The following is a 12,069-nucleotide window of genomic DNA, read 5'->3' as shown; positions in this document are numbered from 1 at the left end:
CCCATGGACTGCAGCCCACGAGGCTCCTACGTCCATGGGATTTTCCAGACAAGAGTACTGGAGTGGGTTGCCATTGCCTTCTCCCTATATGCTACTACTTACAGGTAAAATCTAAAAAAGAAAAAAAAGTAAATCAGCATGCAAAACAGAAACAGACTCACAGATATAGAAAATAAGCTTGTGATTGCGAAAGAAAAGAGTTAGGGGAGAGGGATAAATTAGGAGTATGAGATTAACAGACATACATGGTCTGACAGACATGGTCTGAGGTTCAGTCTGGCCCTAACAAATTTTTCCTGTTTTTTTGCTGTGAGATTAAAAAGCAGTATAAAATCTTGTTCTTACCATAAATGTAGGTTTATGTTCTACATAAAGAAATTTAGTGGGAGAGTAGCAATGCCTGAAGAGCCTGGTGCTGTGCTCTTGATGTGGTGAACAAGTCTGTGATGGATGGTGAATGTGTTTTCCTGAATTGTTATCACTCCAATGTTGTACTCTTCTTTCCTCCTTTATTTAGAGTATTATGTTAGTAATAATTTTAGAATAATTTTTTTTTGCCTACAATTTTCCTAATAATTTTTGATGATATAACTCTTCATTCCCCCCGTCTACCCAAGGACCTCATTCTTTACTAAAGCTTCTTATTTTGGTATATTTTAGTAGGGTTCAAAACAAATATGTACCAGTATAGTTGTCATTTTAACTTTTATATATACCATTGACTTGGCTTACAATAGTTTTATGATTTTAATCACTTGTATAGGCCATTTGGTTATCATTTATAAAAGAATAATGTGAAGCTAACGTAATTGCTAAGCTCGGAATGGAAATAAAATCTTCAAGAAAAGTAATTGCCTCTGCTTTATTATGTGCTCAAAATAAATACTGGAAATACTCAGGCACTGAACATGGGGTTAAGGGCACTGTTGTTTTAATCTAGTGTATTTGCTTAGAGGAGACAAAATGCAAAAATGGACTGCTAAGTAGATGTTAAAATGTTGTGAAATAGTCTATGTTGCTACTGTTTGGGAATTTGCCCATTTATTGGCTTCAAAAATGAAATTTTTAATAACATAAACTATTATACATAGAATAGATAAGCAACAAGGATATACTATGTAGTATAGGTAGTTATACCGATTATCTTACCCATAACCCATAATGTAATATAATCTACAAAAATACTGAATCGCTATGACATGCCCGTGAAACTAACATAATACTCTAAATCGACTACACTTCAGTTTTAAAAAAAAGAAAACCTGTTAGAGAATTCAGGTCAAGGATACCTTCACCACAGATATACTAAACTAATAGATAAAGATACATCAGCTTGTTTTTACCTTGCTGCAGCCAGTGTCTTGGTTAGCATTGCTTACAACTGCCCCAGAGCCATTTAACTGAGTGGCATTAGGTTCTTCTTGCTATACCTTCCAACACTCTAGATCAATATGAACCATCCTCAGTGGGAAATTATTTGATTGTCATTGCCAAAAGAGCTTCTGAGTCAGTCAAGCTTCAAGAGGTTTGAGCACAGCTCAGCAAATATGTGGGGTGATATGCATAAGGGTAATGCTTTCATAGGGTCTGCTCTGGAATTCTGGGCCTTTCAAGTAGGAAGTGCCCCCCCCACCCCACACACACACACACTTCATTTGGGCTTCCCTCGTGGTTCAGATGGTAAAGAATCTGCCTCCAATGCAGGAGACCCGGGTTCAATCCCTGGGTCAGGAAGATCCCTTGGAGAAAGGAATGGCAAACCACTCCAGTATTCTTGCCTGGAGAATTCCATGGGTAGAGGAGCCTAGCAGGCTACAGGTGATAGGGTTACAGAGTCTGACATGTCTAAGTGACTAACACTTCCACTTTTTCAATACTTCATTTAGAAAGTAAATCTCATTTCCAATATTGCCATATATATATATATATATATATATATATATACACACACACACAATATTATCATAATATAATTGATTTTACATATATATATATATATATATATAATCAACTGTGTAAGGGCACTGGATAGGTATAAGACATAACTCTTATTTCTTAACTTGTTTATTGTTATTACTATTACTATCATTCCCATCTAGTTGTATAGCACCTCAGAGCTTATAAAGCACTTTTATGTTTGCCATCTGCTTTGAGCTTGTAAAGTTCAAATTATTACCCTAACATTACATTTAAGAAAACTAAGTCTCAAAGTAGTAAAGTTATTTATTCCAAATCACATCGCTAATAAGTGACAGAGCCAAGAGTCAAATCCAGGTATGTCTGATTTCAAAATTTTTGCTCCTTCCAGCACACTAGGCTATTGGAGAGCAAACTCCATTGACTTTCTAATTTTGTTCAATAAATATGTGTTGAGTGAATGAGAAAATGAATGAACAATCAGAGGAAGTAGCAAATTCAGGTTGGGCCCCATAGTAATGTCTGTTTGTGTGTATGTGGGGTAAGTCCTTGGGTATTCAGAACTGATAGAGAGCAGTGGGGAGAAGAAGACTGCCATCACTGAGCACCCTGCAAGCCAGAAACTGTGGCAGGGACATTAATGGATTCTGTTTCACTCAATCAATCTTCACAATGATCCCATGAGTCAGATATTATCCAGCATCTCATTCCTCAGATGGTGAAACTGAGGTGCAAAGAGGTTATGCAATTTGCACAAGGTGGTGGAACAGAAATTTGAACCAGGGTCTGTTCAACTTCAAAGCTGATTCTTTTCACTATAATAGTCTGCCTTTGGAAACTCCTGATTAGAAGCCAAGAGAAAGGAACTGGTAGAGTGTTTATAGAGAAACATCTAAGGACAGAGACTGAGCACTAAAAAACAAACTGAAGTCCTTCAGGCCTTGAGCAATATGCAGGTCAGGAAACAACAGTTAGAACTGGACATGGAACAACAGACTGGTTCCAAATAGGAAAAGGAGTATGTCAAGGCTGTATATTGTCACCCTGCTTATTTAACTTCTATGCAGACTACATCATGAGGAACGCTGGGCTGGAAGAAACACAAGCTGGAATCAAGATTGCTGGGAGAAATATCAATAACCTCAGACATGCAGATGACACCACCCTTATGGCAGAAAGTGAAGAGGAGCTAAAAAGCCTCTTGATGAAAGTGAAAGAGGAGAGTGAAAAAGTAGGCTTAAAGCTCAACATTCAGAAAACTAAAATCATGGCATCTGGTCCCATCACTTCATGGGAACTAGATGGGGAAACAGTGTCAGACTTTAATTTTTTGAGCTCCAAAATCACTGCAGATGGTGACTGCAGCCATGAAATTAAAAGACGCTTACTCCTTGGAAGAAAAGTGATGACCAACCTAGATAGTATATTCAAAAGCAGAGACATTACTTTGCCGACTAAGGTCTGTCTAGTCAAGGCTATGGTTTTTCCAGTAGTCATTTATGGATGTGAGAGTTGGACTGTAAAGAAGGCTGAGCACCGAAGAATTGATGCTTTTGAACTGTGGTGTTGGAGAAGCCTCTTGAGAGTCCCTTGGACTGCCAATCCAACCAGTTCATTCTGAGGAGATCAGCCCTGGGATTTCTATGGAGGGAATGATGCTAAAGCTGAAACTCCAGTACTTTGGCCACCTCATGCAAAGAGTTGACTCATTGGAAAAGACTCTGATGCTGGGAGGGACTGGGGGCAGGAGAAGGGGACGACCGAGGATGAGATGGCTGGATGGCATCACGGACTCAATGGACATGAGTCTGAGTGAACTCCAGGTGATGGTGATGGACAGAGAGGCCTGGCGTGCTGCGATTCATGGGGTCACAAAGAGTCGGACACGACTGACCTACTGAACTGAAATGAACTGAACTGAAACAAAACTTAATGACAATGGGATCCTTGGATCTCATTGCTATCACAGTCAAGGTTGTAAGAAGAGCTGAAACAGTCTTCCCAAATGGGATCCTGATATCATCCTCCTTCCTAGGGATATTTTTAACTCAAGTGTCTGTTTGGGACCTTGAAAACATGGGAGCCACTTATATCCCTGAGGTGAAAGTGCCAAACTCAGGGGTACATTTTCCCACCCATAGCTTATAAATAAGCCCATAACAGTCCTCAAGGTAGCTATTAATCCTGAATTTGCCAGACTCTCCCTGAGGGAGAGTTATTTGCTTGTTATTTGCTGTTAACAGTCAGGAGCATGGTGGGAGTGGGTCACTGTGATGAAATTGGCAGTGGAGTGGAGCAGCTGCTAAAAAGCTTTTGAATTGCTAAGGGATTGGGCTCATTTTCTAAGAGGAAGACAGGAAGGAAACAGCTCTGACCATATCCCGTGCTTTATACCCCTGGCCTGCGGCAGGGAGGAGCGATCCCAGGTCCAAGGAGCAGTGGCTGTGCGGGCTCAGGAGGGCCTAGAGGAGCCATCCCACGTTGAAGGTCAGAAAGGGTGGTGGTGAGGAGATACCCCTCATCCAAGGTAAGGAGCAGCAGCTGCGCCTTGCTGGAGCAGCCATGAAGAGATACCCCACACCCAAGGTAAGAGAAACCCAAGTAAGATGGTAGGTGTTGCAAGAGGGCATCAGAGGGCAGACACACTGAAACCATACTCACAGAAAACTAGTCAATCTAATCACACTAGGACCACAGCCTTGTCTAACTCAATGAAACTAAGCCATGCCTGTGGGGCAACCCAAGATGGGCGGGTCATGGTGGAGATGTCTGACAGAATGTGGTCCACTGGAGAAGGGAATGGCAAACCACTTTAGTATTCTTGCCTTGAGAACCCCATGAACAGTATGAAAAGGCAAAATGATAGGATACTGAAAGAGGAACTCCCCAGGTCAGTAGGTGCCCAATATGCTACTGGAGATCAGTGGAGAAATAACCCCAGAAAGAATGAAGGGATGGAGCCAAAGCAAAAACAATAGCCAGCTGTGGATGTGACTGGTGATAGAAGCAAGGTCCGATGCTGTAAAGACCAATATTGCATAGGAACCTGGAATGTCAGGTCCATGAATCAAGGCAAATTGGAAGTGGTCTAACAGGGACAGGGGAGCCTGGTGGGCTGCCGTCTCTGTGGTCACACAGAGTCGGGCACGACTGAAGCGACTTAGCAACAGCAGCAGCAAATAAGAGATGGCAAGAGTGAACGTCGACATTCTAGGAATCAGCGAACTAAAATGGACTGGAATGGATGAATTTAACTCAGATGACCATTATATCTACTACTGCGGGCAGGAATCCCCCAGAAGAAATGGAGTAGCCATGGTGGTCAACAAAAGAGTCTGAAATGCAGTACTTGGATGCAATCTCAAAAACTACAGAATGATCTCTGCTCATCTCCAAGCAAACAATTCAATATCATGGTAATCCAACTCTATGCCCCAACCAGTAATGCTGAAGAAGCTGAAATTGAATGGTTTTATGAAGACCTACAAGACCTTTCAGAACTAACACCCCAAAAAGATGTTCTTTTCATTATAGAGGAATGGAATGAAAAAGTAGGAAGTCAAGAAACACCTGGAGTAACAGGCAAATTTGGGCTTGGAATGCAGAATGAAGCAGGGCAAAGACTAATAGAGTTTTGCCAAGAAAATGCACTGGTCATAGCAAACACCCTATTCCAAACACAAGAGAAGACTCTACACATGGACATCACTAGATAGTCAACACCGAAATCAGACTGATTATATTCTTTGCAGCCAAAGATGGAGAAGCTCTATACAGTCAACAAAAACAAGACCGGGAGCTGACTGTGGCTCAGATCATGAACTCCTTATTGCCAAATTCAGACTTAAGTTGAGGAAAGTAGGGAAAACCGCTAGACCATTCAGGCATGACCTAAATCAAATCCCTTATGATTATACAGTGGAAGTGAGAAATAGATTTAAGGGCCTAGATTTGATAGATAGAGTGCCAGATGAACTATGGAATGAGGTTCGTGACATTGTACAGGAGAGAGGGATCAAGACCATGCCCATGGAAAAGAAATGCAAAAAAGCAAAATGGCTGTCTGGGGAGGCCTTAATAATAGCTGAGAAAATAAGAGAAGTGAAAAACAAAGGAGAAAAGGAAAGATATAAGCATCTGAATGCAGAGTTCCAAAGAAGAGCAAGAAGAGATAAGAAAGGCTTCTTCAGCGATCAATGCAAAGAAATAGAGTAAAACAACAGAATGGGAAAGACTAGAGATCTCTTCAAGAAAATTAGAGATACCAAGGGAACATTTCATGCAAAGATGGGCTCGATAAAGGACAGAAATGGTCTGGACCTAACAGAAGCAGAAGATATTAAGAAGAGGTGGCAAGAATACACAGAAGAACTGTACAGAAAAGATCTTCATGACCCAGATAATCACGATGGTGTGATCACTCATCTAGAGCCAGACATCCTGGAATGTGAAGTCAAGTGGGCCTTAGGAAGCATCACTACGAACAAAGATAGTGGAGGTGATGGAATTCCAGTTGAGCTATTTCAAATCCTGAAAGATGATGCTGTCAAAGTGCTACACTCCATATGCCAGCAAATTTGGAAAACTCAGCAGTGGCCACAGGATTGGAAAAGGTCAGTTTTCATTCCAATCCCAAAGAAAGGCAATGCCAAAGAATGCTCAAACTACCGCACAATTGCACTCATCTCACATGCTAGTAAAGTAATACTCAAAATTCTCCAAGCCAGGCTTCAGCAATAAGTGAACCGTGAACTTCCTGATGTTCAAGCTTGTTTTAGAAAAGGCAGAGGAGCCAGAGACCAAATTGCCAACATCCGCTGGATCATTGAAAAAGCAAGAGAGTTCCAGAGAAATATTTATTTCTGCTTTATCGACTATGCCAAAGCCGTTGACTGTGTGGATCACAAAAAACTGTGGAAGATTCTGAGAGAGATGGGAATACCAGACCACCTGACCTGCCTCTTGAGAAATCTGTATGCAGGTCAGGATGCAAGTTAGAACTGGACATGGAACAATAGACTGGTTCCAAATAGTAAAAGGAGTACGTCAAGGCTGTATATTGTCACCCTGCTTACTTAACTTCTATGCAGAGTACATCATGAGAAACGCTGGACTGGAAGAAACACAAACTGGAATCAAGATTGCTGGGGGAAATATCAATAACCTCAGATATGCAGATAACACCACTCTTATGGCAGAAAGTGAGAGGAACTAAAAAGCCTTTTGATGAAAGTGAAAGAGGAGAGTGAAAAAGTTGGCTTAAAGCTCAACATTCAGAAAACGAAGGTCATGGCATCCGGTCCCATCACTCCATGGGAAACAGATGGGTATACAGGGGAAACAGTGGAAACAGTGTCAGACTTTATTTTAGGGGGCTCCAAAATCACTGCAGATGGTGATTGCAGCCATGAAATTAAAAGACGCTTACTCCTTGGAAGAAAAGTTATGATCAACCTAGATAGCATATTCAAAAGCAGAGACATTACTTTGCCGACTAAGGTCCGTCTAGTCAAGGCTATGGTTTTTCCAGTGGTCATATATGGATGTGAGGGTTGGTCTGTGAAGAAGGCTGAGCGCTGAAGAATTGATGCTTTTGAACTGTGGTGTTGGAGAAGACTCTTGAGAGTCCCTTGGACTGCAAGGAGATCCAACCAGTCCATTCTGAAAGAGATCAGCCCTGGGATTTCTTTGGAAGGAATGATGCTAAAGCTGAAACTCCAGTACTTTGGTCACCTCATGTGCAGAGTTGACTCATTGGAAAAGACTCTGATGCTGGGAGGGACTGGAGGCAGGAGGAGAAGGGGACGACCGAGGATGAGATGGCTGGATGGCATCACTGACTCGATGGACGTGAGTCTGAGTGAACTCTGGGAGTTGGTGATGGACAGGGAGGCCTGGCGCACTGCGATTCATGGGGTTGCAAAGAATCTGACATGTTGAGCGACTGAAGTGAACTGATCTCCCTGGGGATTATGAGAGCATGCCCTTATTCTCAGGCATAGGACTTAGAAATTTTGGTAGGTATGTGCTGCCACTTTGATGCCTTGATTTGTGTCCACTACTTGCAGTCTTCTTTAAGGGGAAGGAGGTGACTGGTTATTTCAGTACAGGTGAGCTTGAAAGTAATCAAAGCTTGTAATTCTAATGTTTAAGACTGTTCTAGAACTGTAGTAAAATTACATTCTGACATGGTTGAAAGTTAGGAGCTTGAAGTCCTGTCTTAACTCTGTTATGAACTCACTTATGACCTTGAACAGGTCCCTTTCTCTGTATCAGCCTATTTCCCCATTCATAAATCAAGTGGACTGAGCAACCTCTAAGGACCCTCCTAGTTTTGACAGTGAAGGATTATCTCCCTTCAGAATTCTTCACTCTTTCCTTTCACCACCTTGCTAGCTTCTGGGGATTTCTGAGGGAGATGATGCTACAAAAGACCCAAGCTTGCAATTTCTTTGGCTTCTACCTTAACGGAACTCTGGCAAGGAATCACAGGGTTGGATATAAGCTCCAAGTCAAAGCATCCCACATGTCCTCCATACATGAAGTGAAGATAATAAAAATAAGTGGCCAGTTCAGAGCAGCTACAGATCTTTTGGGATTGAGGGAATCTTTGGCTCATAGAGAAGTAGGATTAAGGTTCCCAGAGCTTGTAACACTATAAAAAACTTTGGAAAGGAATGTTATGAAATCTTGTGTATCCTTAGTATTCATGCAAATTATGTTGCTGTAAAATGACTCGTGGTAGGGTCTGTTAGGAGACTGTTAGGGTGTGGTCTAAGGCCCATGGGTAAGAGAGCATGGATTCTCCCAGTTGTACCAAAAGGTGGAGCTTTACTTGCAAGTGACAACAGTCTAGCAGGCAGGGTCAGAGGCCTGAGTTAGAAAAGGTATACCCTGAAGCTCTAGGAGGTAACTGGTTTTGGTTGGGGGAAATCTCTGTGTTTTGAGTGAGGTAAATGAAGTTGCCTTGAGCCTTGAGGGGCTTTCCATGGTCAGTGGTCAGCAAAACAGGGGAGGACCTGGGACCCACAGAGAGTAAGTCTAAGTAAGATGCAAAAGAGACAGAGCTAGAATGACACCTTGGGAGATGGGAACAATGGGACTGGTCCATTTGAGGCCAGGAGGAAGGTGTATATAGGCGTACTATGAAAATGGTGAAAAGGGGGAACTAGAGTATATGAGACCTAGGAGGTACGGGTACAGAGGGCCTGGGGGGGGGGGGGGGAGATAAGGCTTTAGCAAGATATTTGAGTGTTTTGAGATTAAAGGCCCCAAATAAGAAAACAAGAGCATGGAGAGGGAAAAATCTATACCTTGTCATTACTAATGTGAATTTTCAAGTGCCGATGAGGAAGAGTACTAGGGAAATGAGGGGAAGGGTTGTCAGGGAAGTAGGATAATGTCAACACAATCTGTCTGTGCATGAGGCCTGCCAAGCATGTCCCACCTCAAGAAAAAAAAGGGCATAAAAGGCATACCTGTGCAAAGCTTCTTGGATCTCCTCCAACCCACTTTATCCAGCTCCATGGGGATGTTCTGTGAGATAGACAGAGAATGGCATTTTTCCAGAAGGATTTTGAGTGGTGCAGTCCTTGGTGATGGTTCAGCTGGGGGAAAGAAAGTCTGCAAAGAAAACTGTTCAGGATCAGTTACTCATGGGGTTGGGGTGTGGGCCAACACTTTGCTTAAACAGAAGAACTTCCAATCTGAAATATCATCTGATCCAGGCTCCAAATTCTGGCAGGGTTACTATGTATTATCAATAAATGTGATCATAGATCCAACTACAAAGAGCTTAAAAGACATCAAGGAGTGTAGAAAAGGAAAATAAACTAACTTATTTAAAGAAAATAGCATCTGTTTACTCTTTCTTAGGTATTTTTTTGTGTGTTTAGTTAGTGTTAAGGTGGAGGAAGTGAGGATTCTGCATCCACTATAAACATTAACCTTTACTCAGTGTGAGGTCTGGAGCAAGTTAATTTATCTAAGTCTCAGTTTCTTCACCTACATAAAAGGGACTGTGATAACACCTAACTTGTAGAATTATTAGGATTCAAAAATGAGATAATGCATATAAAGCACAAAAATGAGAATGAGAGAGAGTAAGAGACAATGATTGAAAGAGAGACAAACTTTCTCTTGCCAGAAGCACATTTTAGCTAAGACCAAGTCCTCTCCTTTGATATCAACATAACAATCTGTTTTCAATCCCAATCCTTCTTTCTTTTCCAAAGTCCTGACATCCAAGTGGAAAAAGAGGGAAGTAACTAACATCTGTGAAATAACTGTATAGCACAGTATTATGTATTAGATACCCTACTGAGTATATTTATGCATATTGTCTCATTCAGTCTTCATAACTACTCCATAAGGTAGCTAGTAACCCATTTTACAATAAGGAAACGAAGGGTCAGAAAAAATAAATGAGTTGCCCACAGTCTCACAACTAATAAATTGTAGGTCTATCTAACTACAGACCAGAAAAGATAAATAGTTCCTTGAGCTGACATTCTTAAAGTTCCTCCTCAATATTCCTAAGTCACATGAACATAGTACAGGTTTCTTCCACCTGTACTAAGAGGATTGGATGTGGAGAGAAGTTAACAATTTGGATGGAACAAGAGGAAAAATCTAATAAAAACTTCAATTAAATAAACTCTGTATATGCATTAATATACAGTATTTGCCTTTCTCTTTCTGACTTACTTCACTGTGTATAATAGGCTCTAGGTTCATCCACCTCATTAGACATCCTGTATGGGAAAGGAGTTTAGGGGAGAATGGCTACATGTATATGTATGGCTGAGTCTCTTGGCTATTTACCAGAAATTATTGCAACATTGACTATACTCCAATACAAAATGAAAAGTTAAAAAGAAAAAAATTAAAATAAATAAAGCTCAGAGATCAGAACGGGGAGCTCTTAGGACCTGTAATGATAGCAGAGTCCAACAAGAAGAAGAGTCCTTTCCTTGCAAGTGAAGTGAAACTGTTAGTCGCTCAGTCATATCTAACTCTTTGCAACCCTATGGAATATATCCCACCAGGCTCCTCTATCCAGGAGATTCTCCAGGCAAGAATATTGGAGTGGGTTGTCATTCTTTTCTCTAGGGGATCTTCCCCACCCAGGGATCAAATCCCAGGGATCCCAGCCAGGGATCTCCTGCATTGCAGGCAGATTATTTACCATCTGAGTTATCAGGGAAGCCCTTCTTAGCAAGGACTAAGTCAATGAAAAGCCATGGGCTTTTTGTTTACTATAGCCCTCCCAACTTACTTTTCATCTCTAAGAATGTGTTCTTGGGGATTCCCTGGTGGCACAGTGGTAAAGAATCTGCCAGCCAATTCAGGAGACACAAGTTCAGTCCCTGGTCTTGGAAGATCCCACGTGCCATGGAGCAACTAAGCCTGTGAACTATAACTATTGAGCCTATGTTCTAGAGCCTAGGAACCACAACTACTGAGCCCATGGGCCACAACTACTGAAGCCCAGGCACCCTAGAGTCCACGTTCTGCAGCAGGAGAAGCCACCACAATGAGAAGCCCGGGTACTGCAACAGTATATTAACACATATATATGGAATTTAGAAAGATGGTAATGATGACCCTATATGCGATACAGCAAATGAGACAAAGATCTAAAGAACAGACTTTTGGACTCTGTGGGAGAAGGCAAGGGTGGGATGACTTGAGAGAATAGCATTGAGACATGTATATTACCATATGTGAAATAGATCACCAGTCCAGGTCTGATGCATGAGACAGGGTCCCCAAGGCTGGCACACTGGGATGACCCGAGGGATGGGATGGAAAGGGAGGTGGGAGGGGGGTTCAAGATGGGAAACACATGTACTCCCATGGCTGATTCATGTCAATGTATGGCAAAAACCACTATAATTTTGTAAAATAATTAGCCTCCAATTAAATAAACTTAAATAAATAAAAATGAACTCTAGGTATAAACTATTATCTACACTGTCCCTGGAGACCTCAGTCCTCAGGAAAAGTAGACAGAGCCAACCAATTTTTAAAAATAGCAATAAGAAAGAATCCAAGAGACCTCTTTGGGGTGGAGAAATGCCCTACCTTTAGCTCTCCTTAGCACTTGCATTGCACCTAGAGAACAAGTCAGTCTCAGCCCCTGTGAGACAT

At 41.7% G+C, this 12,069-nt stretch overlaps 1 protein-coding gene across 2 annotated transcripts in view; it reads right to left on the bottom strand.

Annotated features, from left to right (window-relative positions):
* ARHGEF9 (Cdc42 guanine nucleotide exchange factor 9) overlaps positions 1–9,514 on the bottom strand; it is a 331,172-nt gene extending 321,658 nt beyond the window's left edge. For both annotated transcript variants that reach the window (XM_052663173.1, XM_052663174.1), the window contains exon 1: positions 9,396–9,514. In XM_052663173.1, coding sequence (XP_052519133.1) covers positions 9,396–9,444 — 49 coding nt within the window. In that variant the 5' untranslated portion in view covers positions 9,445–9,514. The remainder of the gene's footprint in view (positions 1–9,395) is intronic.
* Positions 9,515–12,069: the final 2,555 nt, after the last annotated feature.

This window comes from Budorcas taxicolor, chromosome X, assembly GCF_023091745.1.
Source record: "Budorcas taxicolor isolate Tak-1 chromosome X, Takin1.1, whole genome shotgun sequence".
Classification (NCBI taxonomy): Eukaryota; Metazoa; Chordata; class Mammalia; order Artiodactyla; family Bovidae; genus Budorcas; species Budorcas taxicolor.
This window is presented reverse-complemented; position numbering and strand designations above follow the sequence as displayed.